General features: G+C 47.7%; 1 protein-coding gene across 1 annotated transcript in view; it reads left to right on the top strand.

Moving 5' to 3' along the window:
* The first annotated feature begins 493 nt into the window (after positions 1–493).
* LOC146972706 (putative neural-cadherin 2) overlaps positions 494–17090 on the top strand; it is a 19760-nt gene continuing 3163 nt past the window's right edge. Inside the window, exons 1-10 of the mRNA XM_085802138.1 lie at positions 494–705; positions 1896–2023; positions 3421–3548; positions 3927–4038; positions 5268–5448; positions 6708–6874; positions 7714–7981; positions 8857–9037; positions 11822–12069; positions 13587–13744. Coding sequence (XP_085658264.1) covers positions 507–705; positions 1896–2023; positions 3421–3548; positions 3927–4038; positions 5268–5448; positions 6708–6874; positions 7714–7981; positions 8857–9037; positions 11822–12069; positions 13587–13744 — 1770 coding nt within the window. The 5' untranslated portion in view covers positions 494–506. The remainder of the gene's footprint in view (positions 706–1895; positions 2024–3420; positions 3549–3926; positions 4039–5267; positions 5449–6707; positions 6875–7713; positions 7982–8856; positions 9038–11821; positions 12070–13586; positions 13745–17090) is intronic.

The following is a 17090-nucleotide window of genomic DNA, read 5'->3' as shown; positions in this document are numbered from 1 at the left end:
CAGCTGAATTTTAATGATATCGGGTTCCTACACAATTGTAATGTCCAAATTCCAGACTTTTTCCAGACCCTAATTTCCAGACATCTTGGTAAAAAAAATCTAATAATTTGTGATATTTAAGTAAATCGACGTGCATAATATAAAAAAAATCATGCAATTAATCATTTGTTTTCATTATTCTGAATGGGTCTGCCATTATGCAACCAAATCATTTCCAGGAGATTGTAGCTAGGTACAAAATAATTAACCCAAATAACTTCAGATAAGACCAAACCAATATAAGATTAATAAAACAAATATATTTCCATACAATAGTTTCCATTTATTTTTCATACTTTTACAGACCTGGAAATGTATAAAATCAAATTCCATACTTTTCCATGCTTTCCATACTTGTGTAGGAACCCTGTGTATGTATGTATGTAATTAATAAATATTATTAAATTGTAATTTTTAGTAAAGCATAATAAACTGTGTGTGTGTGTCTCAGGTGTCGGTGTCCTCCCATGTTCGACGGCCCCGAGTGTCAACAGACCAAACACAGCTTCGGCGGCCAAGGCTACGCCTGGTTTCCTCCCATGATGCTTTGCTTCCAGAGCCACATCTCCCTGGAGTTCCTGGCCGAGTCGCCCAACGGGCTGCTGCTCTACGACGGCCCCGTTGGCCCCGCCCACCCCGGGGAGCGCGAGGACTTCATCGCCATAGGTGAGTGGAGGCGGGAGGTGGGCGGAGCTTAGAGAGCCTGAAACAATGTGGTGTCTTTGAGCTTTTAGAGTTTTAAAGGGTTAGTTCAATATTTTGTGCAAATTGGCCCATTGCCATAATCCCTATAGTCATAGCAGTAGGTTTGTTACCTTTAATTGTAGGTGCAAGCTATTTTTAGAATGGCGGAGCAGAGCCGTGAGCTGCTCAGAGCTACGCTACGGAGGCTCATGGGATTTTTTTTTGGTTTCCCTCATCAAACTCAACACAACGTTACCAGACAGAGTTGTTTTAGAGGGAAATTCATGCAAAACCGCTGCTGCACGTTGCCTTCAGGGACAGTTTTTCATCAAGCAGTCTCTGTATTTCCCTCTAAAACAACTCTGTGTGGTAACGTTGTGTTATTATCTCATAGCGTGGTGAATGTGCAGGTCACAACTTGTCCACCAGAGCGTTGTGGAGTTGTTGTTGTTGTTGTTGTTTGATGAGGGAAACCAAGAAATCCCATAATGAGCCTCCGTAGCGTAGCTCTGAGCAGCTCACGGCTCTGCTCCGCCGTTCTAAAAACAGCTTGCACCGACAATTAAAGGTAACGAACCTACTGCTATGACGATAGGGATTATGGCAATGGGCCAATTTGACAAAATGTTGAACTATCCCTTTAAACCTGACGGAGCAGGAGGCGAAGCCGCGTTTCGCTCTTTTTTTTTTTTAGCAAACAACAAAGAGGCTGTTGCCGTGACGACAGCGTCTCCGTGGACGCCGGCGAGCTTTGTTAAAGTCTAATGTCAGCTCCCAGTGGGCGGAGTTAACGGATTAGCCTGCAGTGGCCTTTACAGCTGCATCACCATGTGGCTTTAACGTTATATAAGTGTGTGTGTGTGTGTGTGTGAGTGTGTGAGTGTGTGTGTGTGTGTGTGTGTGTGTGTGTGAGGGGATCAAAGATGGCTGCAGCATCGATCACTCACATGTTCAATAGCACGATACGCACACACACCAGTTGATGATATTCAGAGACACACACACACAGAGCTGAACGAGCAGATTCAGCAGCTTCACACACACACACACACCGAGGTCAAAGGTCACGTGACCTCGGTAATGGGCCAATTTACCAAAATGTTGAACTATCCCTTTAACCTGTGTGTGTGTGTGTGTGTGTGTGTGTGTGTGTGTGTGTGTGTGTGTGTCAGAGCTGAGGAACGGCGTTCCAGCTCTCAGCATCAACCACGGATCAGGAACTCTGACTCTGCAGCTTCCTCCGCGGTCGACGGTGACGGACCGGCGCTGGCACCGGCTGGACGTCGTCAGCGACGGGAAGGTAGGAGACCAGGGAGCTGTGATGTCACAGGGGGCGTGGCCTCAGGGAGCTGTGATGTCACAGGGGGCGTGGCCTCAGGGAGCTGTGATGTCACAGGGGGCGTGGCCTCAGGGAGCTGTGATGTCACAGGGGGCGTGGCCTCACCTGTTCAAAGTTCAAAGTTATCTTTATTGTCCCAGTTGGGAAATTGATTTGCAGCCAGGATGTCCAAAGTACATAAAAACATACAATACCAATAAATACACATTAAACACACACACAGAGCAACCAACCTCTGTGAGGAAAAACAGCACATAGACCAGAGCGGCTTTTTTATGCAAATGAGAATGACTGATGCATCCTGGGTAATTTAGGGGCAGCGCCTGGCATCCCTCCATTGAAAAGTTCAGCCTAACTGGCTTGACAAACTAACTAACAAAAAATTGGCTATTAACAGGCTATTAACAGACAACACTGAGCCAAAACCTCCCCGGCGATTCCACCAAATACGTGTAGATGTCTGGGTCACACCCAAGGGGGCAGTTGTCGGTCTGAGAAGTGAAGCTCACTTCCGCGTTCAAAAAACTGCAATCCCCTCGAATTCCTCTGGGGGCTGGTATCAGAAAGCAGCATTCCCCATAGACCCCCATGTTAAAATCGCCGACTTTACATCCTCAGTAAACATGTTAAAAGCCTGGTGTCAGAACGTTTTTTTCGTCTCAATCGATAGTTTCTACCCCCGCACACACTCTGAGGGGGGTGAATTTTTTTTTAACTCTACCGTTTTACTGTTATAAGGTTAAAACTCTGACCAATTAGGGCGCGGAAACGTTGAGTGACAGGTCCGAGCAGCTCCGTGGACAGCTGCTTCGAGGCCAGTGGGCGGGTTCTCGGCCGGCCAATCCAACATGGCGCTGTCCAGGCCGCCATATTTGAGTCACAAAAACGACTCCCCAAAACCAATGGGTGACGTCACGGACACTACGTCCATTCTTTTTACAGTCTATGGGTCAGACATGTCTGGCCACTGTGTGGAGTCATTGATCACTGTGGGAGGCTAAAGGAGCATACCGCTAGATTCATTAATTGTAATTTTTCAAGATAGCGTGAACGGTGGGTTTCAAAGAGGGTGTCAAAATAATTATGAGACATAGAGCTACAAAAGAAACAAAAAATAAAACATTCAAATTGATTGTTAGTTAGTCTACGCTCCATCAAAACACAAAAAGCCACTGAGTGCAATGTAAAAATGCCGGGTGCTGCCCCTAAATTACCCAGGATGCATCAGTCATTCTCATTTGCATAAAAATGCCGCTCTGGTCTATATCTTTGCTGTGATGTCACAGGGGGCGTGGCCTCAGGGAGCTGTGATGTCACAGGGGGCGTGGCCTCACCTGTGTGTGTGTGTGTGTGTGCAGGCCGTGCAGCTGATCCTGGACCAGTGTGGGGGCGTGGCCTCCAACGAGCCCGAGGGCGTCGGCGGAGAGGCTCAGGAGGTCGACCAATCAGAGTGCAGAGCAGCAGGAGAAACACCTGGAGACCAGAGGTGAGACACATCTGGACACGGCTGGCTCCGCCCCTTTAGCATGTACACCTGGTTCTCCTCACTCAACACCTCCTCTGTCTCCTCCTCTTTCCTCCTCCTCCTCTCTCCTCTCCCTATTCCTTCTCCTCTTCCTCCTCCTCCTCCTCCATCTCCTCCTTCCTCTATCTCCTCTCTCATCCTCTCTCCTCTTCCTATTCTTTCGCCTCCTCCTTCTCCTCCTCCTCTTCTTTCTCTTCCTCCTTCTCATCCTTCTTCTCCTTCTCTTTCCTCTTCCTCCTCCACCTCCTCCTCCTCCTCCTCTTTCTCCTCCTCTCTCCTCTCCCTCCTCCTCTCTCCCCCTCCTCGTCCTCCTCCTCTCCTCCTCCTCCTCCTCCTCAGGTACCTGAACGTCTTCCAGCCTCTCCAGGTGGGCGGAGTCAAGGAGACGTCTCCTCACCGTCGTTACCGTGGTTTCACCGGCTGCGTCCGTAACCTGGTGGTCGACAGTCAGGTAACATTTTTACCCACAATCCTCTCTGTTCTGAGTTCACTTTGATGATGAGCATACACGTCACTACCCGATTTGTGACAGCTACGTACGGCAACTCCACTTGGACAAACTTAGTTGAATTGACTTAGGATCACTGCCCTGTGTGCGTCGCCAGAGACGGTTTATCTTTTTATTTAAAAAAACCCAAAAACTTTATTAGTAATGTAAATTGAGGGTTGGTTGTGGTGGTCTGGATCTTGATGCTCAGAAAACAGGAACAGAGGCGGACTTTTAGTGTTTACTCTCGTCTTTTCTCGCCGGCCTCATCACCATGACAACCACAACAATCACAACTACCACAACACTCACTGAATAGAGAGCCTAAGCGGAAGCAGGAAGTAACGGCGCCATGGGACCTCAACTCTGAAAAACTCGCCATTCAAATGAACGGGACTGAAAGTTTTATTTCGTGATCCGATTGAATTGTGCCATGAGAAAAAACTCTGTCCTCTACCTGTTTAAAACATCACGTTTCATGAAGAGAAATCAGCAGTTTATCATAAAACGGCAACAGAAGAATGTATTTAGTGTAAAGACCGCTCTACGGACTACAGATCTGTGTCCCACAAAAAATATGTCACCAACTGACACGGGAAAGGGCGGCATTTGGTGTGTGACGTCACCTACGCGACTTGTAGTCTTTCTGCTTACAGATTCTTCTGAATTTTATTCTACAATAGTTTTACAACAAACGGCTGATTTCTCGGGATGAAACGTGATGTTTTAAACAGGTAGAGGACATATTTTTTTCTCATGGCACAATTCAATCGGATCACGAAATAAAACTTTCAGTCCCGTTCATTTGAATGGCGAGTTTTTCAGAGTTGAGGTCCCATGGCGACCGTTACTTCCTGCTTCCGCTTAGGCTCTCTATAAACAAGTCTGCTGCGGCTGTCTTATGACGGACGTCCGCAGGTTTTTAAAAAAAAATAATTTTCACAGTACCATATTTTAAATTTACAGATCGGGCAGTGCCCAAATGAAGTTTGTCCAAGTGAAGTTGCCGTAGGCAGCTGTCCAAGATGGCGGCCGCCGACTAAGTATTGTCACAAATCGGGTACTGACATGAGGCATCTACATATGTGTATCTATGGATGATGATGATGATGATGATGATGATGATGATGATGATGATGATGATGATGATGATGATGATGATGATGATGCTGCTGCTGGCCCCGCCCCCTCAGGTGTACGACCTGGCATCCCCCGGTGAGAGCGTGGACAGCGCTCCGGGCTGCCGGCTGACGGACGGCGTGTGCGTGACGGCGTCCGGCCCGTCCTGCGGCGTCCACGCCTCCTGTCTGGCCGACTGGGGCTCCTTCAGCTGCCACTGTCGCCCCGGTTACAGCGGACACAAGTGTGACCGCGGTGAGTTCACGTCAGAGTGTCTGTGTTTCACCGACTGTCAGTGAAGTACACACACGTCTGTCAGTCCTCCTCTTCTTCTCTCCTCCTCCTCTTCTTCTTTCTTCTCCTCTTCTTCTTCCTCTTCCTCCTCCTCCTCTTCTCTTCTCCTCCTACTCTAATTTTTTCCTCCTCCTCTTCTTCCTCCTCTTCTCTTTTCCTCCCCTCTCCTCGTCCTCTTCCTTTCTCCTCCTCCTCTTCTTCTACTTTCCTCCTCCTCTTCTTCTTCCTCCTCCTCTTCTCCTCCTCTCTCCTCGTTCTCTTCTTTTCTCCTCCTCCTTCTTCTTCCTCTTGTTCTCTTCTTCCTCCACATGTTTTCCTCCTCCTCTTCTCTCCTCCTCCTCCTCTTTCCTCGTCCTCTTCTTTCTACCTCCTCCTTCCTCTTCCTCTCTTCGTCCTCCTCCTCTTCTTCCTCCTCCTCTTCTTCTTTCCTCCTCCTCTCTCCTTCTCATCCTTCCTCTTCCTCTTGTTCCCTTCTTCTTCCTCCTCCTCCTCTCTCCTCCTCCTCTTCTTTTCTCCTCCTCCTCTTCTTCTTTCTACCTCCTCCTTCCTCTTCCTCTCTTCTCTCCTCCTTCCTCTTCCTCTTGTTCTCTTCTTCCTCCTCATCTTCTTCCTCTTCTTCTTCCTTTCTTCTTCAAGTCTGACTGCCTCCTCCATCTCCTCTTCTCTCCCCTCCTCTTCCTCTCTCCTCCTCCCCTTCTTCCCCCTCCTCCTCTTCTTCTTTTCTCCTCCTCCTCTTCGTCTTCCTCCTCTTCCTCTCTTCTCCTCCTCTTCTTCATTCTTCTTTTCTCCTCCTCCTCTTCTTCATTCTCCTCCTCTTCCTCACTCCTCCTTCCTCTTCCTCTTGTTCTCTTCTTCTTCCTCCTCTTCTTTTCTTCTCGTCTTTTCTCCACCTCCCCTCTCCTCGTCCTCTTCTTTCCTCCTCCTCCTCCCTCTTCTTCTTCTTCCCCTCTTCTTCTTCTTCCTCCTCCTCCTCTCTCCCCCTCCTCCTTTTCTTCCTTTCTTCTTCAAGACTACAGTGTGTGTATCACTGTGTGTGTTTTCCCGACTGTCAGTGAAGTAGACGTCTCGTGTCCCTAACATGGATGTATATATATGTTATGTTATGTTATATTATATTATATTATATTATATTATATTATATTATATTATTATTATATTATATTATATTATTATTATATTATCCCTAATACACCCTGACCCTCTGCCCCTCCCCCCTGCAGCGGTGCCGGAGGTTTCCGTGGCGACGGGCGGCGTGCTGCGGCTGCAGCTGAGAGGAGGAGGCAGCTCTCGCCGCACCGACGTCCAGCTGCTGCTCCGGACCAGAGCCACGGCCGGAGCCCTGGTTACCGTGACGACACGGGACTACAGCGAGTACATCGTCCTGGAGGTCAGCTCACCTCCTTTTACTCCTCTTCTTCCTCCTCCTCCTTTCTCCTCCTCTTCTTCTTTCCTCCTCTTCCTCTTCCCCCTCTTCCTCTTCATCTCTCCTCCTCCTCCTCCTCTTACTTCTCCTCCTCTTCCTCTTCTTCCTCCTCCTCCTCCTCTTCCTCCTCTTTCTATTTTCTCTCTCCTCCTCCTCTTATACATTCCTCCTCCTCCTCCTCTTCTTCTTTCCTCCTTCTCTTCCTTCTCCTTCTCCTTCTCTTCCTCTTCATCTCTCCTCCTCCACCACCTCCTCCTCCTCTTCTTTCTCCTCCTCTTCTTCATTCCTCCTCCTCTTCCTCTTCATCTCTCCTCCTCCTCCTTCCTTCTCCTCCTCTTCCTTTTTCTCTCTCCTCCACCACCTCCTCCTCCTCTTCTTTCTCCTGCTCTTCTTCCTCCTCCTCCTCCTCTTCTTCATTCGTCCTCCTCCTATTCCTCTTCTTCTTCCTCCTCTTCTTCCTCTCTTCTCCTCCTCTACTTCCTCCTCCTCCTCCTCCTCCTCCCCCTCTTCCTCTTCATCTCTCCTCCTCCCTCCTGTTCTTTCCCCCTCCTCCTCCTCTTCCTCTTCTTCTTTCCTCCTCCTGCTACTCCTCCTTGTTTCCCCTCCTCATCTTCTTCCCCCACCTCCTCCTCCCTCCTTCCTTCCTTCCTTCCTCGCCGTTTCACCCTCCACATTTTAGTTGCCCCTTGGGGATGAATAAAGTTTTTTTTTTAAATTTGAATTGAATTTGAACATCATCGTCTCCTCTCCTCCTCTCTCCTCTCTCCTCCTCCTCTCCTCTCCTCCTCCTCCTCTCCTCCCAGATCGTGGAGGGCCTCCTCTCGGTGCGGGCCGACCTCGGCGGCGGCGCCTCCTCGCTGCGTCTCCCCGGCCAGCGCGTCGACGTCGGCCAGTGGCTGCTGGTCAGCCTCAGTCGCCACGACAACCTGTTCACGCTGCGGCTGGAGGGAGGAGGCGGCTCGCGGGAGGCGCGGGCGCGGCTCGGGAACCGGAGGGAGATCGTCGTCCACCCGGCCAGCGTCACCGTCGGCAACGGGCCGGTCGCCGGGGACAACAAGGCCGACTTCCACGGTGAGAGGAAGACGCCGGGGTTGGAAAGAACGACGACGAGGGGGCGGAGCCAAGTCTAACTGTGTCTCCTCCTCCTCCTCCTTCCTCCTCCTGCTCCTCCTCCTCCTCCTTCCTCCTCCTGCTCCTCCTCCTCCTCTTCTTCCTCCTCCTCTTCCTCCTTCCTCCTCCTCTTCCTCCTCCTCTTCTTCCTCCTCCTCCTCCTCCTCCTTCCTTCCCCTCCTCCTGCTCTTCCTCCTCCACCTCCTCCTTCCTTCCCCTCCTCCCCCTCCTCTTCCTCCTCCTTCCTTCCCCTCCTCCTCCTCCTTCCCCTCCTCCCCTTCCTTCCTTTCCTCCTCCTCTTCTTCCTCCTCCTCCTCCTTCCTTCCCCTCCTCCTCCTCCTCCTCCTGCTCTTCCTCTTCCTCCTCCTTCTTTCCCCTCCTCCCCCTCCTCTTCCTCCTCCTACCTTCCCCTCCTCCTCCCTTCCCCTCTTCCTCCTCCTCCTTCCCCTCCTCCCCTTCCTTCCTTCCTTCCTTCCTTCCTTTCCTCTTCCTCCCTCTCCTCCTTCCTCCTCCTGCTCTTCCTCCTCCTCTCTCCTCCTCCTTCCCCTCCTCCCCTTCCTTCCTTTCCTCTTCCTCCCTCTCCTCCTTCCCCTCCTCCTCCTCCTCTTCCTCCTCCTTCTCCTGCTCTTCCTCCTCCTCCTCCTCCTCCTTCTTCCTCTCCTCCCCTTCCTTCCTTCCTTTCCTCCTTCCTCCTCCTCCTCCTCCTTCCCCTCCTCCTCCTCTTCTTCCTCCTCCTTCCTTCCCCTCCTCCTCCTCTCTCCTCCTCCTCCTCCTCTTCCTCCTCCTCCTCCTTCCTTCCCCTTCTCCTCCTCCTCCTCCTCCTCCTCCTCCTCCAGGTTGTCTGAGGGACGTTCGTTTCAACGGTCAGCTCCTCCCTCTGGACGGGCAGAGCCGTGACTTGGTGACGGTGTTGGAGCGTCGTGGCGTCGCCGCCGGTTGCTCTAGCGACGCCTGCAGCAGCCAACCGTGTCGCAGCCCGCTGCGCTGCATCGACCTGTGGAGGAAACACCAGTGCAGGTGACACACACACAACGACTATTACTGACTGTTACTGTTACTGACTATTACCGACTATTACTGACTATTACTGACTATTACTGACTATTACCGACTATTACTGACTATTACCGACTATTACTGACTATTACCGACTATTACTGACTATTACCGACTATTACTGACTATTACTGACTATTACTGACTATTACCGACTATTACTGACTATTACCGACTATTACTGACTATTACCGACTATTACTGACTATTACTGACTATTACTGACTATTACCGACTATTACTGTCTATTACTGACTATTACTGACTATTTATAACTGTTACTGACTATTACTGACTATTTATAATTGTTACTGACTATTACTGTCTATTACTGTCTATTACCGACTATTACTGACTATTACTGACTATTACCAACTATTACTGACTATTTATAACTGTTACTGACTATTACTGACTATTACCAACTATTACTGACTATTACTGACTATTACTGACTATTACTGACTGTTACTGACTGTTACTGACTATTACCAACTGTTACTGACTATTACTGTCTGTTACTGTCCATTGCCGACTATTACTGACTGATACTGACTATTACCGACTATTACTGACTATGACTAACTGTTACTGTCTATTACTGACTGTTACTGTTACTGACTAATACTGTCTATTTCTGACTATTACCGACTATTACTGACTATTACCGACTATTACCGACTATTACCGACTATTACTAACTATTACTGACTATTACTAACTATTACTGACTATTACTGACTATTACTGACTGTTACTGACTATTACTGACTATTACTGACTATTACTAACTGTTACTGACTATTATTGTCTATTACTGACTATTACTGACTATTACTGACTTTGTTAATGACTATTACTAACTGTTACTGACTATTACTGTCTATTACTGACTATTTATAACTATTACTGACTATTACTGACTTTGTTACCGACTATTACTGTCTATTACTGACTATTTACAACTGTTAATGACTATTACTGACTTTGTTACTGACTATTACTGCCTATTACTGACTATTTATAACTATTACTAACTGTTACTGTCTATTACTGTCAATTACTGACTATTTATAACTGTTACCGACTATTAGTACTGTCTTTGTTACCGACTATTACTGTCTATTACTGACTATTTATAACTGTTACCGACTATAACTGACTATTACTGCCTATTACTGACTATTTGTAACTGTTACTGACTATTACTGACTATTACTGACTATTACCGACTATTACTGTCTATTACTGACTATTACTGACTATTACCGACTATTACTGTCTATTACTGACTATTTATAATTGTTACTGATTATTACTGACTGTTACTGACTATTACCGACTATTACTGTCTATTACTGACTATTTATAATTGTTACTGACTATTACTGTCTATTACTGTCTATTACCGACTATTACTGACTATTACTGACTATTTATAACTGTTACTGACTATTACTGACTATTACCAACTATTACTGACTATTACTGACTATTACTGACTATTACTGACTGTTACTGACTGTTACTGACTATTACCAACTGTTACTGACTGTTACTGACTATTACTGTCTATTACCGACTATTACTGACTGTTACTGACTATTACTGACTGTTACTGACTATTACTGTCTGTTACTGTCCATTGCCGACTATTACTGACTGATACTGACTATTACCGACTATTACTGACTATGACTAACTGTTACTGTCTATTACTGACTGTTACTGTTACTGACTAATACTGTCTATTTCTGACTATTACCGACTATTACTGACTATTACCGACTATTACCGACTATTACTAACTATTACTGACTATTACTAACTATTACTGACTATTACTGACTATTACTGACTGTTACTGACTATTACTGACTGTTACTGACTATTACTGACTATTACTAACTGTTACTGACTATTATTGTCTATTACTGACTATTACTGACTATTACTGACTATTACTGACTTTGTTAATGACTATTACTAACTGTTACTGACTATTACTGTCTATTACTGACTATTTATAACTATTACTGACTATTACTGACTTTGTTACCGACTATTACTGTCTATTACTGACTATTTACAACTGTTAATGACTATTACTGACTTTGTTACTGACTATTACTGCCTATTACTGACTATTTATAACTATTACTAACTGTTACTGTCTATTACTGTCAATTACTGACTATTTATAACTGTTACCGACTATTAGTACTGTCTTTGTTACCGACTATTACTGTCTATTACTGACTATTTATAACTGTTACCGACTATAACTGACTATTACTGCCTATTACTGACTATTTGTAACTGTTACTGACTATTACTGACTATTACTGACTATTACCGACTATTACTGTCTATTACTGACTATTACTGACTATTACCGACTATTACTGTCTATTACTGACTATTTATAATTGTTACTGATTATTACTGACTGTTACTGACTATAACTGACTATTACTGCCTATTACTGACTATTTGTAACTGTTACTGACTATTACTGACTATTTCCACTTTTGGGGGAAAAAAAACAAGAAAAGAATAAAAGAAAGTACAGGTACAAGTACAAGTGTCTGTTGTAAACTTGAAAGGAAAGAGGGAGAAGGTTATTGATTTTTGATCCTCCTCCTCCTCTCTCCTCCTCCTGCTCCTCCTCTCTCCTCCTCCTCCTCCTCCTCCTCCTCCTCCTCTCTCCTCCTCCTCCTCCTCCTCCTCCTCTTTATTTCCCAGGTGCCCCGGCGGTCAGGTGACGGTGTCTGATGACTCGGGCCAGCGCTGTCTGCCGTCTCCGTGCGGTCTCTCCTCGTGCCGTAACGGCGGCGTGTGTCAGCCGCTGTCGGCCGACAGCTACCGCTGCCGCTGTCCCGACGGGTTCAGGGGTCAGCGCTGCGAGCTGGGCCAGGTCAAAGGTCACCGCCTCGCCGCCCTCAGCCCGTCCTCCATCTTGGCCATCAGCATGTGTCTGCTCGTCTTCTTCGGTGAGAGACGTCACTTCCTGTTTACTTCCTGTTAGCTACAATGATGCAGAAAATCACACGTAGTCAAAAGCATTGTATAATAATAACAGATCAATACAAAAATAAAGTTTAAAGAAAAGATAAATAAGTAAGTCAAAGATGGGAACAAGAGGGATTGTAGCGCCACGTTATGTAATAATGCAATAAATTTACACCTCATGATGTAATAATGCAGCATTTTGTACTAAGTTGTTACAGATTCACCAAATTATTACATTTTCTTCATAAAAAAAGTGCAACACCCACATTTTGCTATAATTTCATTCATTCATTCATAACCTTTATTTAAAAGGCATATATAGATATATTGAGGAGCAACCTCATTTACAATATAGCCGAGATGAAACACAGAACATATAAGACAGAAGACAAAACAATTGAGACATACATAAATATTCAGACATAACAAACTTACATAAGCATAACTTAATACATAAGTGTAGTTAAAAGCAGGAGCAGTTAGAGGTAAAATATGATGTAATTATGGATTTAAATTGCCCTATTGATAAAAGTGAGGTAAGTTATTACAAAATAAGGCAAAGTTTATTACACAATGCGTTCAAGAATTTTATTGTAAAATGTGGCAGATTATTATAAAATGCGGCGTTATTACATCATGAAGTAAAAATCTATTATTTCATCATGCAGCGCTACAGGAATAAAGAATAAAATAAAACCCTAAAGCTACAAAAAAAAAGAGGCTTCATAGTGACTCAGTCATGTGTTGCTACAAACTAACTACATACGAATGAGTATTCATGTCTTATAAATGATGAGTTCAGTATTTATTAATGCTTAACTAATGCTTAATAGTGTGAAGTGTTACCATAAATAAATGTGAGGTTGTTTTTTTATTCTTTTTTACAAAAAGTACAGGAGTCTGTAACTTTAGCAATAACACAGTTCACAGGGTAGCTTTATGTTATGTATGGTAATAATAAAACTTTCCTCTAGTTACAGCTCTGCTCTTTCTTTAAAAACACTGGCCATTATGTTTGTTTTTACATTTTTTTATCTGTTAGTTCAGTTCAAACCAGCGTCGGTGATCTGTGTGATGACATCATCACATCTAAACAGGAAGAGAAACAGAATCAGAACCAAACAAACACACTCATGTAACAGTGGTCGATCAGCGATCAATACGTTTCCATCAGCATCGATCAGCTGACGTCGATTCACTTGGTGCGTAAAAGTTACACAACGATCGATCGTTATATGACATCATCATCGGTCGGTTTCTGTGTCAGGACTACGTTACCCATCAGCCCCCTCTCCTCGCTGCCGACACAGAGTTCAGTGGAAATTAAAGAGAATTATTATCTGTTGGTTTTTTAATTCTGCTGATGTTTGTGAACGAGGCTGAAACTCTGATGTTAATGAGACAGGAAGGAAGTGAGAGCCCGAGGATTTATTATAGTGTGTGTCTGTGTGTGTGTGTGTGTGTGTGTGTGTGTGTGTGTGTGTGTGTGTGTGTGTAGCGGTGCTGGTGGCGGTGACGGTGTGGAACCAGAAAGGGAGCCGCAACAAGTTCAGGAAACGAGGAGTTTACCACATCCCTGCTGAGCACGAGAGCTGGGAGGACGTCAGAGAAAACATCCTCAACTACAACGAGGAGGGAGGAGGAGAGCAGGACCAGGTAACCTTTATTTTGAAGGAGCTTTAACACAGACATCTACTTTTATTTTGAAGGAGCTTTAACACAAACATCTACCTTTATTTTGAAGGAGCTTTAATACACCGAGTCGGCAACCAAGGAAACGTCACTTCCGGTCAGAGCCGTGGGGGAAAACAAACCGATTCCCCCATAGACAAACGTGGTGAAAACGCAGCATTTTAAACCTTTGTCTAACGCTTGTCCGCTGTCATGTCTTAGTTTGAATCACTTGTATATGCTGACAAAGAGCAGTGTTTCCCACTAATTAACAAGACTGTGGCGGCCTTCAATGAAAAATAAAATAAAAATAAAAATAGTCCAAAAAAAAAAAAAAAAAAAGAGGCGGCAGGTTAAGAGGCTGACTGGCGGAGATGAGAGATGGTGAAACGCTAGCATGGTTATTAACACCATCTCTCATCTCTGCCCGCACATAGACAGACACAGGTTCACATAGCCTACAGACACGGGCACACGCTAAATGTGTTATATTGCGCTATATCGCGCTAATTGCTCAGCTGCAGCGCTATATCACCCCCCCCCCCCCCGGCACGCCATGGTCTCCTAAAATCCTGTGGGAAACACTGAAGAGCTATATATAAAAAAACTCATCATGATCCGGGTCGATTGTTGCGACCAAGGGAACGCCACCTAAACGTCAGAGCCGTGGGGGAAGACAAACACTTCCTTCATAGACAGACGGATGTGACCGACTGTGAAAGACCCAATATTTTAAAATGTCCGGACAACAATCGACCCGGATCGTGATCCATCCATCCATCCATTGTCCGCCGCTTATCCGAGTCCGGGTCGCGGGGGCAGCAGTCGGAGCAGGGAACCCCAGACTTCCCTCTCCCCTGACACTTCCTCCAGCTCTTCCGGGGGGACCCCAAGGCGTTCCCAGGCCAGCTGAGTGACGTAGTCACTCCAACGTGTCCTGGGTCTTCCTCGGGGCCTCCTCCCGGTGGGGCATGCCCGGAACACCTCACGAGGGAGGCGTCCAGGGGGCATCCTATACAGGTGCCCGAGCCACCTCAGCTGGCTCCTCTCGATGTGGAGGAGCAGCGGCTCTACTCCGAGCTCCTCCCGGGTGACAGAGCTCCTCACCCTATCTCTAAGGGAGCGCCCCGCCACCCTGCGGAGGAAACTCATTTCGGCCGCTTGTATTCGGGATCCAGTTCTTTCGGTCATGACCCAGAGTTCATGACCATAGGTGAGGGTGGGAACGTAGATCGACCGGTAAATCGAGAGCTTTGCCTTTCGGCTCAGCTCCTTCTTCACCACGACGGACCGATACAATGACCGCATTACTGCGGCCGCCGCACCGATCCGCCTGTCGATCTCGCGCTCCGTTCTCCCCTCACTCGTGAACAAGACCCCAAGATACTTAAACTCCTCCACCTGAGGCAGGAACTCTCCCCCGACCTGGAGGGTGCAAGCCACCTTTTTCCGGTCGAGAACCATGGCCTCGGACTTAGAGGTGCTGATTCTCATCCCAGCTGCTTCACACTCGGCTGCAAACCGCCCCAGTGCATGCTGAAGGTCCTGGCTCGAGGGAGCCAACAAGACCACATCATCCGCAAAAAGCAGAGATGAAATCAAGTGGCTCCCAAACCGTACCCCCTCCGGCCCTTGGCTGCGCCTAGAAATTCTGTCCATAAAAATAATGAACAGAACCGGTGACAAAGGGCAGCCCTGCCGGAGTCCAACACGCACCGGGAACAGGTCTGACTTACTGCCGGCAATGCGAACCAAGCTCCTGCTCCGGTCATACAGGGACCGTACAGCCCTCAGCAGAGGGCCACCGACCCCATACTCTCGGAGCACCTCCCACAGGATGCCACGTGGGACACGGTCGAAAGCCTTCTCCAAGTCCACAAAACACATGTGGACTGGTTGGGCAAACTCCCATGCGCCCTCGAGCACCCTGCGGAGGGTGTAGAGCTGGTCCAGCGTTCCACGGCCAGGGCGAAAACCGCATTGTTCCTCCTGAATCCGAGGTTCGACTATCGGCCGAATTCTCCTCTCCAGCACCCTGGAATAGACTTTCCCCGGGAGGCTGAGGAGTGTGATCCCCCGGTAGTTGGAACACACCCTCCGGTCCCCCTTTTTGAAGAGAGGGACCACCACCCCGGTCTGCCAGTCCAGAGGCACTGTCCCTGACTGCCACGCGATGCTGCAGAGGCGTGTCAGCCACGACAGCCCCGCAACATCCAGAGACTTGAGGTACTCAGGGCGGATCTCATCCACCCCCGGTGCCTTGCCACTGAGGAGCTTCCGGACTACCTCAGTGACTTCAGCTTGGGTGATGAATGAATCAACCTCTGAATCCTCAGCCTCTGCTTCCTCGACGGAAGGCGTGTCAGTGGGATTGAGGAGATCCTCAAAGTATTCCTTCCACCGCCCGACGATATCCCCAGTCGAGGTCAACAGCTCCCCTCCTCCACTGTAAACAGTGTTGGCGGAGCACTGCTTCCCCCTCCTGAGGCGCCGGATGGTTTGCCAGAATTTCCTCGAGGCCGACCGGTAGTCCTCCTCCATGGCCTCCCCAAACTTTTCCCAGACCTGAGTTTTTGTTTCTGCGACCGCCCGGGCTGCCGTCCGCATGGCCTGCCGGTACCCGTCGGCTGCCTCGGTAGTCCCCCGAGCCAGCCAAGCTCGGTAGAACTCCTTCTTCAGCTTGACGGCATCCCTTACTTCCGGTGTCCACCACCGGGTTCGGGGATTGCCGCCGCGACAGGCGCCGGAGACCTTACGGCCACAGCTCCGGACGGCCGCGTCAACAATGGAAGTGGAGAACATGGTCCATTCAGACTCAATGTCTCCGGCCTCCCTCGGAATCCGGTCAAAACTCTCCCGGAGGTGGGAGTTGAAGACCTCCCTGACAGGGGATTCTGCCAGACGTTCCCAGCAGACCCTCACGATACGCTTGGGTCTTCCAGGTCTGACCAGCTTCCTCCCCTGCCAGCGGATCCAACTCACCACCAGGTGGTGATCAGTTGACAGCTCAGCCCCTCTCTTCACCCGAGTGTCCAAGACATACGGCCGGAGATCAGATGACACGACTACAAAGTCGATCATTGACCTCCGTCCTAGGGTGTCCTGGTGCCACGTGCACTGATGGACACCCTTATGCTCGAACATGGTGTTCGTTATGGACAGACTGTGGCTAGCACAGAAGTCCAATAACAAAACACCGCTCGGGTTCAGATCGGGGAGGCCGTTCCTCCCAATCACACCTCTCCAGGTAACACTGTCGCTGCCCACGTGAGCGTTGAAGTCCCCCAACAGAACGATGGAGTCCCCAGTTGGGGCACTTTCCAGCACCCCT

The sequence above is a fragment of the Trachurus japonicus genome, chromosome 16, assembly GCF_045865225.1.
Source record: "Trachurus japonicus isolate A0001 chromosome 16, Traja_1.0".
Taxonomy (NCBI): domain Eukaryota; kingdom Metazoa; phylum Chordata; class Actinopteri; order Carangiformes; family Carangidae; genus Trachurus; species Trachurus japonicus.
Note: the sequence above shows the minus strand (reverse complement) of the source record. Positions and strands in the feature narration are given on the sequence as shown.